At 35.9% G+C, this 25,808-nt stretch overlaps 1 protein-coding gene across 4 annotated transcripts in view; it reads left to right on the forward strand.

Moving 5' to 3' along the window:
- Rbcn-3A (rabconnectin-3 alpha) overlaps positions 1-25,808 on the forward strand; it is a 984,230-nt gene that overhangs the window by 219,624 nt on the left and 738,798 nt on the right. For all 4 annotated transcript variants that reach the window (XR_016549602.1, XM_090406519.1, XM_090406521.1 and 1 more), the window contains exon 14: positions 9,509-9,902. Coding sequence is in view for 3 of the 4 variants with exons in the window: in XM_090406519.1 (XP_090262645.1) it covers positions 9,509-9,902 (394 nt within the window). In the remaining variant the exon portion in view is untranslated. The remainder of the gene's footprint in view (positions 1-9,508; positions 9,903-25,808) is intronic.

Below are 25,808 nucleotides of genomic sequence, written 5' to 3' on the forward strand. Positions count from 1 at the left end.
TCTTGCCAGTTTAGGGGCGAGAGAACTGATGTAAGGTAAGGAGATACAAGCTCTGGGGTTGGTAGAAGCCTCAACAGTGTTTTGATGACTGTTGTATAGTAGTTTATTAATACTTTTGGAAGAATAACCATTATTTGTGAAGGTCCATTTAAGATGTTTCAGTTCATTTTTGAGCTGTTCTTTGTCTGACAATACGGACCTGGCACAATGAGCAAGAGTGGATATGATGCCTAATGTTTGTGCTGGATAGTGGTGAGAGGATGCATGCAGGTATCTATCTGTGTGTGTGTGTGTGGGTTTTCTGAAGACTGAGATTTTTAAAGAATCAGACAGCCTGGTAAGTTTGATGTCTAGAAAGGGCAGAGAACCATTTACTTCAAGTTCGGCGGTAAACTTGATATCTGGATGAAAGTTGTTCAAATGATTTAGAAAAATGTGAAAGTTGTTTATGTCGTGCTCCCAAATCAGGAAAATATTATCTACATGATGGAGCCAAATTTTAGATTTTCAGTGTCTATCTTTCTATCTGTCTACGTCTCGAAGAACATCAGAGAGACATCTCATACAATAGAACCAGAGCCAGCACCCTCTCCAACCAAGAAGATGGAGACATCAGTACAGCAGTGTCTAACTTTTCAAGGAGCGGATATAGACTTGGATCATAGTTTAGCGATTTCAAACATCAAGTTGAAATTAAAAAGAAAATATTAACCCCATCATCAGAAACAAAGATACAGCAAGAATAAGTGAAGCAGAAATAGGAAGAAGGGATAGAACAGTGTTAGAGCAGAAACTTAGAAGTGTGGACAAAGAAAAAAATTCAAATCTAAGAGTGAAAGGAATAATGAAGACGCATTTGAAGAAACAGTACCAGAAGAAGAGAAGATCAAGAAGAAATGGATTAGACAAGAAACACTGAAGTTTACAGAAGAAAAGAATATTGAAGATAAAAAGGGCTACATCAGAACAAATAGAGGAGCAATATAAAAGAAAGTGTAATGAGGTGAAAAAAAAGCAGTCGGAATGGATAAGATGAAATGGTTAGAAGCCAATGCAATAATATAGAACATTAAGTTAAGCGGATAATAAATCCCTCTTTATTGTACAGCCAGATACGAAACTCAGAGATCGAAATCTATTGAAGTCTAAGAGTTTCATGCCAAAGAACTATCGGCGAGTTCAAGCGTAAGTCATCACCTGGGTAGTACAACACTAGGGCACCTCGTGTCAAAGGTGGAGCAAGATCCATCACTATCCTTAATATTTTCTCATAATGTAAAACGCAGCTCCTAGGAGATGTATTACTGTTTTACATTATGAGGCAAGGTCACTACCCAGACCGGTTTCGACCTTTATTGAGGTCTCATCAGTGACTAGGTAGACCTGGAATATCAAGGTTTAAGTGAACCGAACTTACATATACCCCTACTAACGAATTGCCAGACTGGTGTACCCATAAATTATTATTACTACGATAAAGAGCCAACAGGCTATTTTTCCGGCGGCATAAATTAAGTTAAGGGGATAATAAATCCCTCATTATTGTACAGCCGGATACGAAACTCGGAGATCGAAATCGAAGAGGTTCATGCCGAAGAACTATCGGCATAACACGAGTTGCCCTAATGTTGTACTACCCAGGTGATGACTTACACTTGGACTCGCCGATAGTTCTTCGGCATGAAACTTAGATTTCGATAGATTTCGATCTCCGAGCTTCATATCCGGCCGTACAATAATGAGGGATTTATTATCCCCTTAACTTAATTTATGCCACGGGAAAAAATAGCCTCTTGGCTCTTTATCGTAGTAATAATAATATATGGGTACACCAGTCTGGCAAGTCGTTAGTAGGAGTATATGTAAGTTTGGTTCACTTAAACCTTGATATTCCAGGTCTACCTGGTCACTGATGAGACCTCAATAAAGGTCAAAACCGGTCTGGGAAGTGACCTCTCCTCATAATGTAAGACAGTAATACATCTCCTAGGAGCTGCGTTTTACATTATGAGAAAATATTAAGGATAGTGATGGAGCTTGTTCCACCTTTGATACGAGTTGCCCTAGTGTCGTACTACCCAGGTGATGACTTACACTTGGACTTGCCGATAGTTCTTCGGCATGAAACTCTTAGATTCCGATAGATTTCGATCACCGAGTTTCGTATCTGGCTGTACAATAATGAGGGATTTATTATCCCCTTAACTTAATTTACACTGCTGGAAAAAATGGCCTCTTGGCTCTTTATCATAATATATAACATTACTATGGAGAGCATAAAACTAGGGAGGGGGTACAAAATGATTAGAACCATTAATACAAGGGTGGTTTGAAAAGTAGTTATCAGCCTAACAATGAAAAAACAAATTTATAATTTCAAAATCATTTTTATTTTTCAACATAATCTCCCTTAAGACTAATACATTTATTCCAGCGATGTTCCAGTCCTGTCCCTGTAGTCGTTCTCAGTAAGATCTGCAAAATACCCCTCTACAGCTGCAATCTCTTGATTCGAAGAAAAACACTTACCAGCGAGGAAGAGTTTTATGTTGTTTATTATTTTAACGGTATAATAGAACACAGAAACTAAGTAAATAATTAATTTATTAACTTGATGCTGATATTTCGCTGGTATTATAACCAGCATCTTCAGAGCACAAAAACACTGTTTGTCACGATACGCGAGACTAAAACAACATGGTGTACTTAAACAAAATTGTAGCAGCAACACAAAGACTAAAGTCCTGATTTTGGCGCCCTCTATCTGAAAAAAAAAAAAAAAACTATAATATATTACTAGAGTCCTAGAAAAGTGCTAGTTTTTTCTTAATATGACTGTCTCCCAGATCTTCGGCAAGTTAATACAGCGATATTTGTTGAGATTTGGAGTATGTTTTAGGGCTTCTGTCGCCTCTAAGAACAATCTTTCTGATTTATACGGGTTTCTGTGTAGTACTTTTGTGTTTTTCCAGTTGATCCTGTGTGCAGGGGCATCCAGAGTATGGTCTGCTAGGCCCGACTTCCCATAATGATAATTCCGGACGTATCGTTTATGTTCGCTGATGTGGATATTCACAGTTCTTCCTGTTTGACCGTAGTAGGCTTGATTGCAAGAGCAGGGTACTTGGTAGACTCCTGGATGTGATAAAGGAGGAATGCTGTCCTTGGGTGAGCGGATGAGGGTGGCTAATTTGCTACATGGTCTGAATATAGTGCGTAGTTTATGTTTATTGAGAATTCTTGAGATCTTTTCGGATGTGCCTTTAATGTAAGGGATGGTGACTGTTTTGTTGTAATTCTCTGTGGTGGATGGTGGGAGGGGTTTCTTAGGAGTGTTTAGTATTTTGTTTATTTTATGTGGATTGTAGCCGTTGGCCAAGAAGGTGTGGCGTAGGTGAGTCAGTTCAGCAGTAAGAGCCTTGTCATTGGAACAGATTGCTCTCGCTCTATGGGTTAGCGTTTTTAATATGCCATATTGTTGAGAAGGATGATGGTGTGATTGTTTGTGTAAGTATCTGCCTGTATGTGTGGGTTTTCTAAAAACTGAAAATTATAAGGAACCATCTGGGAGACGTGTGATGAGTGTATCCAGAAAGGGCAGACAGTTGTTAGCTTCCAGTTCCATTGTAAAGGGGATTTTTGGATGTTGGCTATTTAAATGTGCTAAGAATGTTTTCAATGTCTCAGGGCCATGTGGCCAAATAATTCGTAGCCAAAGTGTTGGTTTGAGAGTGGCTGTATTGATTGCTTGTTTTTCAAGGTGTTCTATGTAAAAGTTGGCTGGGGGGGGGAGCCCATGGCTGTCCCATCAATTTGTTTGTATATTTTCCCTTTCCATGTGAAATATCCTGATGGTTGTATTTGCTTGTGCTAATTCCCGGCGAGTGGTGTTAATCTGTTCCCGTAACAGCGCTACACTCACTCGTTTATAGATGCGTTGGGCTTTGGCCGAGTGGAACTTGTTTTTGATTTAAAAACAGTTCGGTATTAATTTGGTGTTTCGGCACCTCTTTAAGAAAGCTAACCTGTTTTGTTGCCGCGCCAATTCTCGGCCAAAGCCCAATGCATCTATAAACGAGCGAGTGTAGCGCTGTTACGGGAACAGATTAACACCACTCGCCGGGAATTAGCACAAGCAAATACAACCATCAGCGCATTACGAGAATCACTGCATAATATTCTAAATATGGAACTTTGGCAGATCTTAGAGAACATCACCGATGCAACGGCAAAAAAAGAATTCGACAGAGTCAAAAACCGGCACCAAAATAAGTTCGAAAATCTACAACAACGGAACACCATACAACGACCGCAATTACAACAAGACCTCGTCGTCGTGAATCTATCGTCACTCACCTTAAGCAAAGAGGCCACGACTGCTTTAAGTCGAGGGCACAACTTTGCCATAACTCCCAAGCAAGTTCCAAAAGCCGAAATAATGGCGTCCATTGAACGAGGAATATACGACCTGCCTCTAACAATAGCTAACAACATACGTTTAGATGTGGCCAACATCCTAATCAAGTCCAAGCCTCCCAAAAATAATATCCCACGTAAGGAATTCAGTGCTATAAAAGAGCTACACAACAACAGCCAGATTACCATAACAAAAGCAGACAAAGGAAATGCAACCGTGGTGATGGACACAACTGAATATGAAAACAAAATGCACACACTATTACAAGATCAGTCAACATACAAAATTATAGATCGCAATCCCACCAACACACAAAAGAATAAGGCACGAAAATTATTAAAAAAAGTCACTTCCTGGCCGAAAGACACAGTTAACAAACTCAAACCCTTCCATGTTAAAACACCGAGGATCTATGGATCACCAAAAATTCACAAACCAGGCACACCCCTACGCCCAATTGTGGACAGTATAAATAGTCCCACATACAAACTAGCTAGACATTTAGCGAAGCTACTAGCCACTCTCACTAACAATTCTCCCTCCTTTGTCAAAAATTCAGCACATCTAAAAAGCATCTTACAACACCTTATCCTAAAAAGCTCAGACCTAATAGTAAGCTTTGACATCACTTCACTATTCACAAATGTACCACTAATAGAAACCCTCAATCTACTGAAGTCACACTTCCCCCCTGATATATTTGAACTATTCAAATTCACGATACATGCAGGATATTTCACATGGAAAGGGAAAATATAAAAACAAATTAATGGGACAGCCATGGGCTCCCCCCTTTCCCCCCTAGCCAACTTTTACATAGAACACCTGGAAAAACAAGCAATCAATACAGCCACTCTCAAACCAACACTTTGGCTACGCTATGTTGATGATGTGCTTGCTATTTGGCCACATGACCCTGAGACATTGAAAACATTCTTAGCACATTTAAATAGCCAATATCCAAAAATCCACTTTACTATGGAACTGGAAGCCAACAACTGTCTGCCCTTCCTGGATACACTCATCACACGTCTCCCAGATGGTTCCTTATAATTTTCAGTTTTTAGAAAACCCACACATACAGGCAGATACTTACACAAACAATCACACCATCATCCTTCTCAACAATATGGCATATTAAAAACGCTAACCCATAGAGCGAGAGCAATCTGTTCCAATGACAAGGCTCTTACTGCTGAACTGACTCACCTACGCCACACCTTCTTGGCCAATGGCTACAATCCACATAAAATAAACAAAATACTAAACACTCCTATGAAACCCCTCCCACCATCCACCACAGAGAACTACAACAAAACAGTCACCATCCCTTACATTAAAGGCACATCCGAAAAGATCTCAAGAATTCTCATTAAACATAAACTACGCACTACATTCAGACCATGTAGCAAATTAGCCACCCTCATCCGCTCACCCAAGGACAGCATTCCTCCTTTATCACATCCAGGAGTCTACCAAGTACCCTGCTCATGCAATCAAGCCTACTACGGTCAAACAGGAAGAACTGTGAATATCCACATCAGCGAACATAAACGATACGTTTGGAATTATCATTATGGGAAGTCGGGCCTAGCAGACCATGCTCTGGATACCCCTGCACACAGGATCAACTGGAAAAACACAAAAGTACTACACAGAAACCCGTATAAATCAGAGAGATTGTTCTTAGAGGCGACAGAAGCCCTAAAACACACTCCAAATCTCAACAAATATGGCTGTATTAACTTGCCGAAGATCTAGGAGACAGTCATATTAAGAAAAAACTAGCACTTTTCTAGGACTCTAGTAATATATGATAGTTTTTTTTTTTTTTTTTTCAGATAGAGGGTGCCAAAATCAGGACTTCAGTCTTTGTGTTGCTGCTACAATTTTGTTTAAGTACACCATGTTGTTTTAGTCTCGCGTATCGTGACAAACAGTGTTTTTGTGCTCTGAAGATGCTGGTTATAATACCAGCGAAATATCAGCATCAAGTTAATAAATTAATTATTTACTTAGTTTCTGTGTTCTGTTATACCGTTAAAATAATAAACAACATGTTCGATGAGCACATAAGTCTGTCCACACGTTTGAGGAAGAGTTTTAGTTTTGGGAAGAGATAGAAGTCAGAGGGAGCCAAATCTGGGGAATATGGTGGACGTTCCAATTCATCATGTAGATCCCTTAATTTTTCCATTGCCAAAACACTTGTGTGGGCAGGTGCATTGTCCTGATGAAAGATGATTTTTTTATTATGCAAACCAGGTCTTTCCTCACAAATTTTTTTATCTAGTCTGGTTAAAAGAACGGAATAATATTCCCTGGTTATTGTTTTACCCTTTTCAAGATAATTAACAAACAAAATGCCTATAGCATCCCAGGATGCTGATGCCATGACCTTTCCTGCTGATGGAGCCGACTTTGTCTTCTTTGGTGCTGAACAACTGGCTTCTGTCCAATGGTTTGACTGCTGTTTGGATTCTGGTGGGTAATGGTGAATTCAAGTCTCATCCATAGTAATAAATTGACATACAAAATCAGTTTTATTATTGTTAAAATGCTCCAAGCATTTCAGAGATTTTCATGCGAGTTCATTTTTGATCTCTTGTGAGCAAGTGCGGCACCCATCTTGTGAAAGCTTTTTCATTTGCAATTCTTCATGAAAAATGTATCCTACACGTTCTTTTGAAATTCCTATAGTCTCAGCAATTTCATGTACTTTGACTCGTCAGTCATCCAATACCATATTGTGCACTTTATCAATGATTTCTGGTGGTGTTACACTTTTTGGATGTCCTTCATGTGGATCATCTTGAAGGTTGGTACGGCCCCATTTAAGCTTGGCAGCCCATTTCTTAATTGTCGAAAATGATGAGGAAGAGTTTCTATAAACTTTTATGAACTTCGAATGAATTTCTTTTGCTGTTAAATCTTCTTTCACAAAGAATTTTATAGCTGCACGATACTCAATTTTATCCATTTCAAGGGATACAGACAACACTTTTGGCTCAGATAGCTGTATAAAACAAACTACTTGATAGAATGACTTGCAGTTTCACATGGATGCTTATGACAGATGTACAAACTTAGGGGGAAAAAAATCTTGCCAATAGTGTTGGCATCGATGGTAGAGGCCGAGAACTTTTCAAATCGCCATCGTAGAAGGTGGCAACCAAAAACAGACCACAGTTAAAGATGAAAGTATTGAGGAATGAAGATAAAATTGTACAGCTATGGACAAGATACTGTAGTGAGTTATATGAAAACTAGATTTAGATAGTGAGGGGAAATTGACTGAAGAATTGAAGCAAATATCACCATCAGGTAATGAATATGATATGGATTCGCTAGATTGGTATCACTTCTGTTTCCTTTCGGTATTGCCCTTTTCAGTCCGACCCCAATCACTTGATTGGTATCGCAGACTTTGCTGATCCAGCCGACATCCGAAGTGGCATGTCGTAGCTGTTGATTGTATAGGCATCAGATAACAATCGTGTTTTATCTTTGCGGTCTGAGCATCGACACTCATTCGACTGCCCCTCCTCCTTTATCTAGGCTTGGGACTGGCATGAAACCCCTAAGGATTCTATTGCAGCTTTTTTGCTTTGCTTCCTGGCAAATCAGAATTTGATTTGCCACTGAATAATATACAGCAGATTATTCAGTGCCTTAAAGGACTTATGTTCATCATTAGATCCCAAAACATTAATGGTTGACTTCAAGAAAGCTACTATCAGTGCTTTTTCTATCATATTTACATCAACAACTATAACAGGTTGTTTATCTCATATGGCACAAAATCTTTATCTCAAAATTGTTGCCATTGGTTTGAAGTTAAGCTATCAAACAGATGCTGAATTCAACATGAAAATGAAATGCTTCACAGCATTAGCATTTCTTCCAATGATGTTACTGATGGACTTGTTAAATTGACAATCCGCAGCAAAAAGTTAATTATTTATCCAGCATCTTTTAATTTTCTCAATTTTTAAATGATTTCATTATGTTATGTGTCACTGACATTCACCTTAATAAAGAATTGCCTTTTTAAAGATTTTGTAATAATTATTTATAAAAATTAATGCAAAATGTTTTACTGTGAAATTGTCTTATGGCATAAATGTTTACGGAGAATTTTCCGACCATGCAGAAAATTTAGAGTTAGTAATGGCTGTGAAGCATTCTTCTAATCTTAACAAGTATGGCTGCATTAATTTACCAAAAATTTGGAAGATTGTTATCCTGTGATAAATTTCCGCACAACTATAATACTAATTTTTTGCATCATTGTATAAGGGCATTAAATTAGAACTTTAGATCTTTTGTTCCGTTACCATTTGAATTGGTTCACTTACTCATTGTCATGCATTAGCTATAACATGTTTGTCTGAAGATGCTGGTTTGAAATCCAGCAAAATATAAGCCAGTTAATAAACATCTTTTTATAATTTAGTTTGCTTATCAAAGCTGAGTTGGAAATGTCAGTTGCTTTTGGTTTGAAAGATATGGGTTTGGTATCTCCCATTTAGGACTGTAAGAATCTTTATTAGGGCTTTTCACCTTAAGATGAATTAGTTTCATACAGAGAGGAGGAGTGGGGGCAGTTATATTTTTCTGTAGTTTTATTCTTTCCAGCAAGATCTGCCAGAGAAATATGTGATTCTCACACATAAAATACAATATAGATAGGATTAACTACCCTATTGTCACATTGCCTCTTTGGAGCTAAGTTACTTGGCCATGATAGGCTAATAATCCTTACATGTTAAAGATAAGGTGAGAATAGTCATGGGATATATATTAATCATCATCATCAATGTGTGTGCATACATGTTTTGACAGAACGTTACATTAAATGAATCACTAATTATTCATTGAAAATTTATATATCACTGGTGTTGTTGTATATTTTTGTCTGTTACTGGTCCTAATTATCCACCAACTTATAAATGTTTTCTATATGGAGAGCATCTTTAACATTTGTATAGAAATACAATTTTATTTTATTAGTAATGATATTTTTTTTATGCAAACTGAAAGGAATATAGTTTGATTTTGTGCATTAATTGCAACCCTAATTTTTCACAGGCTGGTTGACTGGCTCGATGAGTACATTCCTGGCTGCGTTAGGCAACCACAAGTAAGTTTTTCATCTCGCATACCAAATGCAATTCCACTTGGAGATGCAGCTACCATGTCTCACCACATGTATCTGTACTCACCTCATGCTGGTTTGGATCTCCGTATGTTTTTGAATTTTGCAAATGAATCTTCAAAACATTCCACTTCACATCATCAAGGTGAACTTGTATATCAGAGAGATAGATATGTACATAATGCTTCTATTCAAGGAAAGAAGGTACCACCATTCCACTGTGGTCATGCATCACCCACGCCTACTGTATGCATGTTATCAAAACATAGTAATGGTAGTCTGAACTTATGGCATTTGACTTTTGCGGAAAATTCTAACTATTCTCAGGTATGTCAAATATTTGTTCATTTCATTAGCATATATACAGATAAGAAATGGTCAAAAATACTTGTTGCAGTTTTTGAATCATTAAATGAACTTGAAACATTTCACATTTGCCAGTCTGGTTGGCTGAATTGGTTAAGGTGCCACTTTCTGACCACCAGGCTATGGGTCCATTTGTGGGCATAGATGTTGGTGATTGTCTTACGCATGAGATTAATTTTATTGTCTGTTGTAAGGCTGCTGCTCTTCTTATTTGGAGGCCTCAAGTAGTGCTTAAAAAAAAGTTGTATATTTGTTATCAAGAGCAGGATTGCCAGATTATATTAAAAAATTACAAAAAATATATAAAATTCATAAATGGAAAAAAAAAAAAACCCTCTTAACTATTGTTGTATTTTCATTTGGTGTTGAAGTTGCTGATGATGGCGCATGGAATTGCTTTTTGAATTTCTTATTCAGAAACCTTGCACAGCCATATCACTAAAGCAAATCCTAAATTCTAATATCTAAACCAGCGGTTTTATACAACTTTTTATTGTCAGTTCTTGCAAACAAGAGTCCTTTTCTTCTTGTTTTCCTTGTAACAACACTCAAATCTTTGGAGAAGATGAGAATTTGTTTATTGGAATAACCTGGTTTCTAATTTTTCTTAGAATGAAGATTCGTTGCCTCCTAAACAGTCATAAAATTTGAAATTTTTTTTTTTACAGTACTTTTACACATTTACAGTATTTAAAAAATATGACTCTCATCCATGAAAGCTTATCACTTATAGTATGTTAGTACTGTGGGTGGATTAAGTTTTTTTTTTTTAATATATATATATATATATATATATATATATATATATATATATATATAAAATTTAGAAATCCTACTTTAGAGATCATATATGATCTCTAAAGATCATATATGACATATAAGACTTTTTCAAACCACTTCTGACCTCCACTGAGCAGAAAGAGAGGTAATTCTCAGACCATGTGATGAAATTTACCTTCCACCTAAAGACCTCCACAAAACATCCATACCTTCAATGAAGTTTGATCCCTCAACCTGTTTATTTCAGAGTGTGCACATTAGTTATTTGGTTTAGGTGGGAGATGAATTTCATCGACCAGAATGAGACCACTGTCCCTCTTATTGGAGTCCTGAAGTGGCTTGAAAAAGTACCATGTTTGGTCTCTAGAGCAGGGTTTCGGGACTATTTAAAAATAAATAAAATTACAAAAAAAATTGATAAAAATGGCAAAAAAAAAAAAAAAAAATTCTTAACCCACCCACTCATTATAAACCTATAGTACAAAATGTATTATAGGTTTATAATAACTTTTCATAGGCAGGAACCACACATAAAAAAAAAAAAAAAGATCCATATCACCCAAATGATGGATTACACAGTCCAACACAATTTTTGCTGACTTTTACGAGACTTGTTTTTTACTAATTTGGGTGTGCTGATTTCAAATATCAAATCCATTTTTCTCTATCACGTCAGGTTTTTCCTCTATGACATTTTCTTTTTGCTAATTTGTAAGTTTTTGATAGTTTTAAGGAGGCAGTACTATTTAGATGATCAAGAAAATCGATTTTTTAAATTATTTTCTAAAAGTATGTACTTTTAAAAATCTGTTCCTAACTTTTTATCAAGAAATTCGAAAAATTCCCGAAGATATAGCCTATTATTCAAAGCGGTGCGCAGATCAGAATCAGAGCACTCACCGCTTTCGCTTGTTAGTAAATGAATAAATGCGTAAGAACCTGCAACGGCACGTACTGGCGCTTTGAATGCGAGAGAGGCCGGTAATTAGATACATAACTACTTAACAATATTCATTAAAAATTACAAGAATATTTATAAAAAAATAACAGTTTTACTTACACATGAGTTTCAGGGAATAAATTTTTGTAGCAATTTCTGCTGTGTGTTCTGTTTTGGCAATCTCTTTGAATACTCCAACAGTAGTCGGCCATCATGTGAGAATCCCATCTTCCTTGGTACCAATCTTCCATAGTTTTTAAGTCTTGATGAAATCTTTCACCTTGTTCATTGCTTACATCACCTAAATTCTCGGGAAATCTATCAAGATGACTGTATAGGAAATGAAGCTTTATGCTCATGTTGCAACCTAGGTGCTGGAAATTTTCAAGCATTGCTTCCACTAGATCTTTGTAATTGCACGCTTTTTTGTTTCCAAGAAAATTATTCGCAACCATTGTAAATGAAGTCCAGGCCTCTTTCTCAATTTCGTTCATAGAGTTGATGAAATTTGGGTCTCTCATTAAAGTTCTAATTTGCGGTCCATCAAATACACCGGCTTTAATTTTTTCATAACTAAGTCGTGGAAATTTTTCACATATGTATTAGAAACAGTCACCTTGTAAATCTAAAGCTTTAACATACTGCTTCATAAGACCTAGTTTGATGTGTAGAGGTGGAAAAATGATTTTTTCTCTGTCGATTAAGGTTGATTTATAACATTCTGTTCTCCAAAATTTAAGGATATTCTAAGAGGCCAATGTTTCTGACTCCAGTGTTGGTTTCTAGCTTGACTATCCCAGAAGCATAGAAAACACAGAAACTTTGTATATCCTCTTTGAAAGCCAAGTAAAAAGTTCACCATTTTAAGATCCACACAGATGATCCAGTTATGGTCTGTATATTTTAATAACTTCAGAACCTTTTTAATGTCCTCATATGTTTCCTTTAAGTGGACTGAATAGCCAATAGGAATTGAGCCGTATACATTCCCATTGTGTAGTAAGACACACTTGAGACTTCTGCTTGAACTGTTGATAAATAAACGCCACTCATTATTGTACAACACTCATTTCAGTTAGTAAACCTGACACATTGTCACAGTAAACAAACCCACACTCGTGTTTAAAATATTGTACAAGATTACTTTCCCTGCTATGATAAAAAGTTATCTTTGTCTCTTGCTCCAGTGTTTTTTTCATTTAATCTTGAAGCTAACAATTCCGATGATTCCTTTGATAGGCCCAAATCTCTTACTAAGTCACTCAATTCCGCTTGAGTAAAACATTGCGGTCCAGAACTAGAAATTAACATCTGTCATATCCAGATCATGCTCGTTCTCAAGTAAAGGAAGTCCTTTATAAATTGGCACGGCTATTTCATTGGAATGAGCAACTGGCCGAATTGCTGAGTCAAGTTTTGGATACACAATTTTTTCCTTATTCTTCTTATTATAACCAGAAGTCTGAACTAAACAAAAATAGCAATCATCTACGTGATTTTTCGGTTCATGCCAAATCATTGGAATGCCAAAAGCTAATTTTTGGCGTTTTCCCTTGCTCCACTGTCGTAAATTTTCTACACATGACTTACACACTTTATTTGGAGCCCATGAATTGTCCTGATCTGCAAGTTTTACGTCAAAGTATGCAAAGTACACTTTCTTAATGAAATCAGTGATATTTGTCCTTTGACTGGGAACAGTAAAGCTGCGACAAATGTAGCAGAAGGAATCTACACTATTGACACATTTTCGAGTAGTAGACATGATGTATTTTCTTTACTGCCGACTAGCATGCAATTAACAAGACAAAAAAACCAGAGACTTTATTGAAACGTTATAAGCGCTCATCATACTTTCACGATCGATTAACGATTGACTGATTTCGATCATTCTTTGTCCGCTATGACGCATATAGCATTCATTTGTTTTAGGCAGTTGTCATCGCCCACTTTTCATCACCTAAATGTATTAGGTCAGTTATTGGCCTCTCTCGCATTCAAAGTGCCAGTACGTGCCATTGCAGGTTCTTACGCATTTATTCGTTTACTAACAAGCGAGAGCGGTGAGCACTCTGATTCTGATCTTCGCACCGCTTTGAATAATAGGCTATATCTTCGGGGATTTTTCGAATTTCTTGATTAAAAGTTAGGAACAGATTTTTAAAAGTACATACTTTCAGAAAATAATATTAAAAAATCGATTTTTTTGATCCTCTAAATAGTACTGCCTCCTTAAAACTATCAAAAACTTACAAATTAGCAAAAAGAAAATGCCATAGAGGAAAAACCTGACGTGATAGAGAAAAATGGGTTTGATATTTGAAATCAGCGCACCCAAATTAGTAAAAAGCAAGTATCAGATCATAATCAGCAGAAAAAAAAATATATTTTTTTGTTGGCCAGTGTTATGTATGTTTTGGTCTATTAAAGAAGCAAGAAGTATAAACAAAATGCTTTTCACTCTAGGATATAATTTACACTTGAAAGATAAAATAAAAGAGACATAATATTTTTATTTACTTATTATTGGCAAACCAATTGGAGATCTTCCATTTTCAGTTTCTTGGAAGAAGGCATGATGACATTATCATGCTCTTTCTCATCACCGTATGGCATTGTGAGGATTTTTATTTATTGGATACCATGGATACTTTTACTTAAGTCCAGTTAGAATAGAAACACAAGAAAACAATGATGGTAATAATGCACAATGTAGTGGTGAGTTTGAGTCTATCTGGTGTGAAGTGGAGGTTAACAGAATGAAATATTTGGTGGGGGTGTTGCTATAGATCTGGCGACTCAGTTGCAGGGGATGAAGAAATGCATTGCCAATTTAGCCTTATGGCTACCAAATGCATGATCATTATGGCTGACTTTGATTTTCCAAACATTGATTGGGTAGAAGAGAAATCCCATGATAGAAAGAAGAGGAATTTATTGAATTGTTACAAGACAGCTTTCTCAAGCAGCGTGTGAAAGAAGGAACTTGAGATCAAAGATGTTGAATTTGCTCATAGTGTCAGAAGTGGTCTCTGTTAAGAATATGGCTATTTTACCACCAATTGATAACAGTGATCATGCTGTGCTTTCGTGGGAAGTATCTAATTGTATTGATGCTTTGATTAAAACAGGTTACATACTGAACTACAAAGCTGGAAATTATGATCAACTTAGGACAATACTATCTTTAATACCATGGTATCAGTTACTGGATGGGAAAAATATCAGCAGTGCATGGGAATCTTTGAAAAAGTGCTTAAAGGGGTGGTATCTGAGTGTATCCCTGTTGTTTGAAGAATAAATAAGTTGGTAGTGAAATGGATGCGCAACCTTATTAAGCAAAAGAAGATGATGTGGAAAGAATATCTTGAGAATAAGAATGAGAGAAGTTATGAAATATATATAAAGCTCAGGCCAGAAAAGTACTGAAAGCTAAATCAGAGTATGAAAAGAAATTGGCCATGCAAACAAAAGAGAAAATGAATGTGGAAGAATAACTCTATTGAATGCAGATGGTACTCGAGTGTCGGAAGCTAATGAGATTGTTCACTTAATGAGTGCTCACTTTGCTAAGATATATCAGCCAGGTGTATGTAATATGGTGCCCAGTGCTACTGCTACATTGAATGAAGAGTTAGAGGTCTATGAAAATGAGGTTGAAGAGCTGTTGCATAACCTGGATAAGAATATGTCTATAGGGACAGACGGAATATCAGCCCACTTGCTAAAGGAATGTTCAACTGAATTGGCTAGGCCTTTCACATATTTGTATAACTTGAGTCTCAGCTCAGGAATGATACCACAGGAATGAAGGAATGTATAATAGTTCCATTGTACACAGGTGGTGCAAAAACTGATGTGTCTAATTACAGACCCATCAGTATCTCTAGTGTGGTAGTGAAGATTTTAGAGAAGTTGGTAAGAACTCGTATACAGAAATGGATAGGCAAACAAGCTGTACTCTACAAGAGCAACATGGGTTTTCTAAAGGAAGGTCATGTTTTAGAAATTTGCTTATATTTTATAACAATGTTATGGCTGAGTTGGATAAAGGGAATGGACACAATATGATAATGTTGGATTTTTCTAATGCATTTGATAAGATACCACACGAAAGGCTGTTGCATCAACTGGAGAATATGGAATTTAAACTCTTGACTTTGACAGGGGATAGTTGAAATGGGCCTTGTTTAACCTGGTGATGACTCACCTGGCATTAAATATCATCATGTTGTACCATCATATGCATTTGTGGTTTAAGCCCAATAGAGAGTACAATTTGGTTGTCTGTGTCCCAAATTGCCAGCCCATTTTCATTTGTTCAGTACCCAATGGATATCTAATAATGGGGCACACCACCTGAAGGTGAGGATTGGACATTAGGGCAGATGCTTAGTCAGTTCTCCACATTCTTTAAAGGTGATAATGGAGGTCTCCTCAGAGTTATTTAGCTTTGACCCTTAAGTGACTCGCCCTCTTAGTCATCTGTACTTTGAACTTTTTATCTTCTAAATTGCATTCTCCTGTCTGGAAGATTTCTTCATTTTTAGGTTGTAGGAAGTGTTTTGATAAGATTATTCTGCTGACATTCACTGGTGGTTATCAGATATCTTTCAACTTTAAACGCAAGGGAAAGAATCTTATTGTACATTGGAACATCTGTAACTGTTTGCCTTGAGGAACATAAGAAATACATATTTTCCTTGAACTGATAGCCTGGTCTTGAAGTACATGCTCTCTCTCTCTCACACACACACACACACACAACACACACACAGGGATTGCTGGAAAAAACATTCTAATCTGAAGAGATCTCATGAGCTATATTCTCCCCTATGCTTGGGAAGAAGTGAAGCTTATGTTTATTGATTATAGTTAATTGTTTTATTATTATTTTTTATGTACATCACTATGACTAGTGATAAGACTGTGCCACTTTACTATAATTCCTGATTCCATATGTAAATTGTTATTCTTTTGTCATTTCTTTCTGCTCTTTCATTTGGATGAATGGTAGCCAGAGCAGGATTTTCAGGTTATATCTTACCCTTATCCCATCATCCAGTTTTTGATAGGTATCCTCAAGGAACGTAGAGAATACTATGATCATACTACATGAAGAGTTTACATTAGTACTAACTTCCGATTGACAGTTTTCCTCCAGGTCGGTCTTATCTGTTATGAATTCCAGCATTGTCAGATCTTATATTTTGATCTTTTAAGCTACTTGTAACCATCCACATTAATCTTGTCCTTCCTTTGGATATTTTCTTGTCATCTTGGTATCAAATGCTTGTGTTATTAACCATTCCTTTCCCATTCTGATTAGGTGACCATACCACTTGAGATTAGCTCTGTTCACTCACCTGAACAATAACAATGTCTAGTTTCTTCTTAATATTTTCATTTTTAATTATGATTCTATCATCATTGTTATAATCATATCTTTATTTTTATATATGATTCTGCCAATGATGCATCTGTTTTCTCCCCCTAATTTTTCTCACAACTTTCATATCTGTGGTCTGTCTTTAATCAGCTATTTTACTTCTAATTCAACTTTTAGATCCATAAGTTAAAATTGGTTTTAACACTGTTTTATTTATTGCTAATTTAATGTCGTGATTGATTTTTCTCTTATTCTACACATTTATTTAATTGACTCCCTACAATACATGCATTGTTTATTATGTTATTTCCATAGTTAACTGGCATCTTCACTAAAAATTATGTCCTAAATAGCTTAAATATTTTACTTGTTCTGTAGGTTCACCATTCAGCAGTTAAAGATTTCCTGCTTATTTGCATAGTTTTGGTCTTTTTATTGCTAATTTTTGTGCTATATTTGTTACACCAATTATTCAGTTGAGTTAAGGAATTTTGCAAACTTGTAAACTGAGATTAATATCTTTAATTATTATGATCATGGAATTTTATTGTTAAGAGTTTATTTTATTTATTATTAAGAGGAAGTCGGGGATTCATCAAGGGAGGCCACATACCACACACACCAGCTATCTTATACTTATTCTTGAATTAATTCACGGCTTGTACACACACACACACATCCAATGGCAATTCATTCCAATCATGTACCACTCTATGAAAGAAAAATCTAGATCTCACCCTCCTCCTTAGCAGATTCATTCTCAGCTTCCACAGATACCCTCTTGTCCTTTCCTCACCCTCCATAAAATAAAAAATTCCATCAACTGAAATCCTGTAATATCCTTTCAGAAGTTTGATAATTGTAATGTCCTTTCAGAAGTTTGATAATTGTAATATCCTTTCAGAAGTTGTAAGTCTCAATCATAATACTCCTCTTTCTCCTGTTTGATAGTCTGCAGTCTACAAATTTTCACCGTCTTCATAATTAGTATTCAACAATCCTGATATCATTTTTAACACACTCCTTTGCACTCTCTCCACTGTATCAGAAGCATGATGAAAACCAGGAGACTAGACCTGCACATAGTGGTCTGAGTGAGGTCTTATCAAGGCCTTGTAAAGAGGCAAAATGGCATCCTTATATTTACATGTTGAAGTTTGTTTCAACATTGCAGTTATCTTTTGAGTTATATTTACAATCTTTGCTACATGGCCCCTGAACTTCAACTTCCTCTTTACTAACATTCCAAGATCCCTAGCATGATCAGTTTCTTCTAGCATAATCCTACCATTTAATTAGGTGTTATGTTTAGTGCTACAGTAAATCTGTTCTGTTTACATATATGCAGCATAGCCTGCGGGAGTGGAGTGTTTTTCCATTTAGTATGTCATTTGAGTTATCTGACACTAATTGTTCCTAAATATAGTACACAGAAAAAAAAAAAACTAACGAATGTAGGATTCCTGAAAGTGTGGATAATTCCGATAATGTTCGGATATTATGTATCCTATTATTGTATAAAATGTATACTGAGTCTCAGTAAACAAAAGAAAATTCTTAGAAAACAGCAAAATATACATAAACAGAGAAATACACATAACATTCACAACAAATTTTATGAAATGGTTTGCTGCTCCATCAAACCACATATATTCCTGCAACGCCTAATCTACATTATTAGTTGTTATTAGCTTCTCACTATAGTTTTTGACTGAGCTTCGAAATATAATAGTGGCTATTTATTATTGGTTATTTATACTTTACAAACAGATCTCTTTTCTTCTCATCTTTTTTTTTTTTTTTAAATTATGCAATCATAAATTCACTTATTCATGTCTAGTCTTTATAGGATCATATGCTATTTTCTCTACCCAGCAACTTATGGGACACACATATCACAAATATTAATTATTAATAATTCATTTTCCATTAATGAAAATATTTCTACACTTATTCTTTCCTTTCATTTCCTGTTCTTACGTCTTATAAATGATGGTTCACATATTGACACCTTTGAGTAATTCAAATATACCAGCCAAATAGAGCACTCTCCTACATTGTTGTTTTCTAATAAAACCTAAAACAGATTGTTCTCCCACTCTATGCAGATTTGGTTGCAATTAATTGATAATTTAAAGTATTCAAAGTTATCCTACAATTAATTGCATTGGACCAATTAAGATGAACTGATGTGCTATGCACTCTCAAAACTTTCATACATTGATAAAAATGCAATCATACAGTCAAATTGACATGAATTTTGTAGTCCAAGTTGCATACAATCCACACGACAGCACACCCAACTGAAATGAGCATGCAACGCCACAGGTGTTAGCAGTGGTAAAAGGAAGTGAAGCGAGGTCTTTGTTGCAGGAAATAAGATTATGGCAGCATTGAAGACAACAGGATTACCTGCTACTTCTGTAGAATTGTAAAGAGATGAATGGTTAGGACATTGGATATAGAAGTTTGTGTGGTTTCGGCTGTTTGTACTCTACAAGGTTTGTCAGCTGTGAAGAAGGAATAGAGAATACAGTCAGCAAGATTATGAAAAAGGTTTCAGATGAGTAAGAGAAGAATTAATATATAAATCAGAGGATGAGCAGCACATGAAAGAGCATAACTCTGAGGTAATGGCACAATGCTGAAAAGAGGAAACTGGAAATCCAACTGCAGACTTTCCATTGCATTGTTGATCCTTCTGTCCTATACTTTTGCTGTTGTTCCATGTTGTATATGATATGATGCTCATTACATGTTGAGTGAAAATTTTAGGAATAAACAAATAATATTCTTTATAAGTAATCCATATTTATTATTTTTCATATTAGAAAAATTTCTTTTTTATTTTGAGACATAGATTAATCACCAGAGATTCTATAAGTACCCTAAAACTTAATCCCGTTAGAATTCTATTAACTGACACATTTCCTGATTATGCACGAAATTGTATGATCTCTCCAAGATCCATAAAGCTGTAAATTCTTTACAACCATTTCTGTAAGTTTTCACAAAGAATATATGCTCTACAAGATTCATAAAGCTAGTAATATATTACATTCAGTTTTGAACTGTACAGGTACTTACAAGATAGCAAAATACATAGCTGTAATATTAGCAATACTTACTATGAGTATAATATTTATAGATTATTTTATTTCCTAAGTGAAATCATCATCATAGTTTATTCACAGTATGATACAATGCAAAAAGGGAAAAGAGATATATTAAAAATTAAAGATTGCAAATTATGTTCTTCCAAGTCTTTCAAGATAGAGTATCTTGAGCTAACTGGTAGGTGTCAGATGGAGTTTTACAGTTCAGCCTATTGATAGTTTCACATATGTATTGCCAAAATTGTTTGCATGGTCTTCCTCTACTGCAATTGCCATCTTCTGGTTTGTACAGGATGAGGAATTCCAAAAGGGTGAGACTTCAGGATATCTGAGTTGATGTCCAAGCAATCTGAGTTGCAGTTTTTTTATTATATTCACAAATGGTTCTTGCTTAGCCAGATTTAGCACAGCAGAGTTAGTGACATGGTCCATTGAAGTGTATGCAAGGATCAGTCTGAGACATGAGTTCCAAAGGAGTTAATTAGATCTGTAGTTTTTTTTTTTTTGGTGCTCATTGTCCAGGTTTGAGAACCATACAAGAAGTTGGATTTACTGTTTGCATCTTTAATGATATTAATGATGATTTCCAGATGGGGCAGAATTTGTTATGGAAGACTAGAGCCAGCTGTTTACATTTTCTAACGTCATTTTCTGTATTGCTGATGTACGATCCAAAGTATTGAAAGTCCTTTACTCTTTCTAAGGGTTTATTGTTGATATGAAGTATAAAGTTTTCATAACCTATTGAAAATACTTTGGACTTTTGGATGTTGACCTGCAGACCAATAAGTTTAGCCTGTGACTCTAGTAAACTGAAATGTTTTTGTGCATTTGTTGGTTCTGTATCAATAAGTAAAACATCATCAGCAAAGCTAAGATCAGTTATTTACATGGTGTAGGTGGATGTTCTAGTGTTAAAACCAAGATCTTTGTTTGACGGTCCAGAAGATGTAGTCCAAGCATACCAAGAACAAGTAAGGCTAATACCTCACCTTGTAGGACTCCTGTTGTCACCGGAAAGGATTCAGATGTTACTGTTTTAAATATTACTGTAGCACTGTAATCTTTATAAGGCGCTGAGATTGCTTGTATGATTTTTGAGGGTAGACCATAGAAGCTGAGTATTTTAAACATTGCTTCTCTATCAATGGTCATATTTGTAGATTTAGGGACTCAAAAACACACGTGTTGAACAGATTATTTTATTAATTACAAATAAAATAAACCTTGACATTTCGACCTCTATATCGAGGTCATCATCGGAAGAATACAACTGTATGCAGAACCAAGCTACATGCTCATGCTTTCTATACCAGTAAACTAAATCTACGCAGTTAATAAATCTTTTTTCTAGCCTGACCTCTAGTGATAGAAAAGAAAGACAAATGAATGAATAAAAAAAAAAAAAAAAAAAAAAAAAAAAAATATATATATATATATATATACATTATAAATAGATAAATGCAACTACAATAAACTGTTAGAGTCCTCATGTATTAATATTCTGGATAGTTACAAAATGATTTCTTTCAGTTGCTATTGAATGTTCTAAACACTTCACCAAGTTGTCTTCTTGTAGTGGGAATTTTTCTAATGCTAGTTTATGATGTTATACAGGTTGTTGATGGGTCCTCCACATTCTTGAAATGGTGAGGCCATCATTTTTGTTGAGATTTGGGTTGTGTTTGAGCTTTTCACAAGACTCTTTAAATTTTCTCTCAAACCAGGTTTTGGTGCGGTGTAGGGACTTGGTATTTTTCCAATCAATTCTATGGTATGTTTGGAGTGCATGGTCAGAAAGGCCTGTTTTACTGAAGTGGAGGTATTTAATGTGTCGTTTGTGTTCGTCTTGTCTGATTGGGATAGTTCGCCCTGTTTCCCCTATGTATGGTATGTTACATGTGCAGTGTATTTTGTATACCCCTGGGTGTGCTAGGTGTGGAAGAGGATCTTTAGAGGAACTGAGTAGGTGTCTTAGCTTATTTGGGGGTTTAAAGGTGGTTTTAATGTTGTATTTGTGAAGTGTTCTGTCTATTTTTTCAGAAATGCCTCTAACATAAGGAATGGCAATAGCATTCTTGAAATCTTTTTTGTTCTTATTGGTGTCTTTATGGAGGATCTTGGGAATAGTTTTTTTATTGTATCCATTTTTGATAAATGTTTGGTTGATGATTTTGTATTCTTGGTTTAGAGCCTGTTCATTTGAACAGATAGTTAGGGCTCTGTGTTTAAGGGTGCTTATGACACCTAATTTTTGTGTTGGGTGGTGGTAAGAATTTTTGTGTATGTATTGGCCTGTGTGTGTAGGTTTGCGGTAAACTGAGAAGGAGAGACAGCCAGAGGGAAGACGTGTGACAAGTGTGTCTAGGAAAGGAAGAGAGTCGTTTTTTTCCATTTTAATGGTGAATTGGATACGTTTGTGTTGTTTGTTTAGGTGGCTAAGGAATGTATTTAGAGCTTCGCGGCCGTGGGGCCAAATGGCGAAAATATCGTCGACGTATCTGAGCCAGATTTTGGGCTTTAGACATGCTGTCTCTAGAGCCCGTTGCTCAAAGTCTTCCATATAAAAGTTAGCTATTGGGGGAGAAAGTGGTGAGCCCATGGCTGTACCTTCTTTTTGAAGGTAAAAATTGTTTTGCCATACGAAATATCCGGAGCGGAGTACGTGGGCAAAAAGGGCCGTGATGTCATGTGGAAATATGTTCTGTAGGAGCAAGATCGTGTCATTGATTGGGACATTGGTGAAAAGGGAAGTTATGTCAAAACTGACTAATAAATCTTGGTCGGTGAGTGTAATGTTTTTGATTTTACTGATGAAATGTTGTGTATTTTTTATGTAGGAAGGGGACTGACCTACCAATTCCTTGAGTGTGGCAGCTAATTTTTTTGCTAAGTGATAATTTGGGCTATCAATTCCTTCAACGATTGGGCGAAGTGGTGTGCCAGATTTGTGTATTTTTGGCAGGCCATAAATTCTGGGCGCACGGGCATACTGAGGTATTAACTTTCTATACCAGTAAACTAAATCTACTGCGTAGATTTAGTTTACTGGTATAGAAAGCATGAGCATGTAGCTTGGTTCTGCATACAGTTGTATTCTTCCGATGATGACCTCGATATAGAGGTCGAAACGTCAAGGTTTATTTTATTTGTAATTAATAAAATAATCTGTTCAACACGTGTGTTTTTGAGTCCCTAAATCTACAAATACGAGTGCTGATCACCGTGTAACCCTAAAAGAAAGAATTCTCTATCAATGGAGTCGAAGGTTTTTTGAAGTCTATAAATGTCAAAATGAGTGTAAGTTTTTATCAATGTGAACCTTCTATGATTCGTTTGATGCAATGTATCTGTTCTACTGTACATTGTTTTTTTAGAAATCCAGCTGGTTTTTTTCTTAAAATGATGTTAAGTAAGGTTCTATTATATTATCATTCTATTGTAGATTTTAACTGTGGTTGATGGCAAGCAATACCTCCGTTAGTAGTTATCCATTCTTATTATGACTGCCCTTTTTGGGTATAGGGACAATAAGACCTTGTTTCCATTGTTGAGGTATTATTCCAGTGTTTAAAGCTTGATTCATTATGGCAAGGAGATTGGAATATGTGTTATCAGCATTTTAAAAGCTTCTGCTCTGATTCCATCAATCCTTGAGGTCCTGCTTTGGTTTCATCTAAGTGAAATAAACATATTCAATTAACAACAAAATTATTGTGAACTTTGATGTTAATCTTCTTATTACTAATCTTCCTTTACATGATACACTTTGAGCCCTTATGACAAAAGTTCCCTTCCAACCATCCAACTATTTCACTCTGTAATCCATTAGGGAAAATCTACGGCTAACTGACATGCTATATCATAGGATTCTTCCTGTGTCCTGATTTAGCTAAATTCTTTTTTTATTTTTAGCAACTTTCATCCATAATTCCTTCTTAACTCAAATACTAGTATGAATTCTCGATGACAGGTTTGCTCTGTGGCTATTCTCAAAATTGGACTTTAAAACTGGAGCATTCCTTTAAAAAAAAGAAAAGAAAAAGAAAAATACATTCACAAAATAATTAAGTTAACCACTAAAAAGAAAAATGATATTTTGTCATTTTAGACTGCCTCATTTCCTGATTGCCCAATGGATCTTTAAGTTTTCTGATTTATATGGCAGTGCATCATTGAGGTCCTTTCAAATTTGAGAGATTGTTTAGAGTGATTAAATTGCTTAATTGAAGTATAAAAACTACATAATTGAGATAATAAGCTTTATTTTGGTGGTTAACCATACTGCTAGCATATATGAGGGTGTGCTGAAAAGTTATAATCACCAAGAAGGAATTGTGGTGGAACCATGTAATTTACATATTATTCTACATATTCCCATTGAAGTGTTATGCACTTGTTGCAATGCTGCTGCATCATTTGCAATCCTCTGAGAAAAAATTCTTTCCTTTGTTGTACAAACCAGTCATCAGCTGCAGATATGAGTCAGATGGGGCCAGGTTTGGCCAATAGGATGGGTGAGGCAGACATCGAAAGCCCAAGTTGTGTATTGTCTGCTGGGTTTCATGAACAGTGTGAGCAGGTGCACTGTTCTGCAAGTAACACACCTCTTTTCAGTTTCCCACAGCTTGTTTCCTTCGGTACCTAATTCAGTTCCTCCAGATCTGTTGAATCAACTGTGGCTGTAACAGTTTCACCTTTTTAACAGTTACATGGTAAGGGTTGCATCCATATCCCAAAAGACAATGGCAAGAACCTTTCCTGCTGACTTTTGGGTTCAGAACTTCTTTGACCATGAAGAAACCTTTGTGTCTCCACTCCATTTACTGTTTTGTGCTCCCTGGGTCATAATGATGAAGCCATGTTTCATCAGCAGTCACAATACAAGCCAAAAAATTTGCACCCGATTTCTCAAAATCACCCAAAATCCCTTGAAATGGCAGCACATGTTCTCTCTTTAAATTGGCATTCAAACATTTGAGCACCCACTCTTCACTGAAAGCTTCAGCATGTCCAGATGTTGGTGGTTAACGACCCCTACTCATTCCCTGGATATCCCCAGAATCTTTGCAATGTTTTTGGTTGCTATTCTTCTTCTTGAGTATTCTGCAATTGAACAGGTTCTTCTTTTAGTAGCAAAAACTTTTCTTCCACTCTCTTCTGTTCTGAGCCTTCTCTTTCAAGGTTGTGTACTTGTCTCCATTCAGTATGTCATCTAACATTGTTTACCTTACTCTTCCTCTGGGTCTTTTTCTGTCTATTTTTCCTTCAATGGCATCTCTGATGATTTCATTCTCTCTTAGAATATGTCTGATCCAGTTTCCCTTTCTTCTTTTTATCCTCCTTAACAGATTCTTTCTTCTTCTACTCTTTTTAAGACCTCTTCATTAGTTATTTGATCTGTCATTTGATTTTTTCCATCTTTCTCCAAATCCACATCTCCAATGTCCAAGTTTCAGCTGCATAAAGGGCAACACTCCACATAGCATTTTATTAGTCTTTTCTTTAGGTTTCTGTCCATTTTACTTCTGAATAAATTCCATTTTCTATTAAAGGCATCTCTTCCCATCGCTATGCTTGCTTTTATGTCACTTTTACATCTTCCATCACTGCTAATAACACTTCTTAGATTGCTTGCTATT

This window comes from Typopeltis vanoorti, chromosome 16, assembly GCF_054136105.1.
Source record: "Typopeltis vanoorti isolate ZY-2024b chromosome 16, IOZ_Tvanoo_1.0, whole genome shotgun sequence".
Lineage (NCBI taxonomy): Eukaryota > Metazoa > Arthropoda > Arachnida > Uropygi > Thelyphonidae > Typopeltis > Typopeltis vanoorti.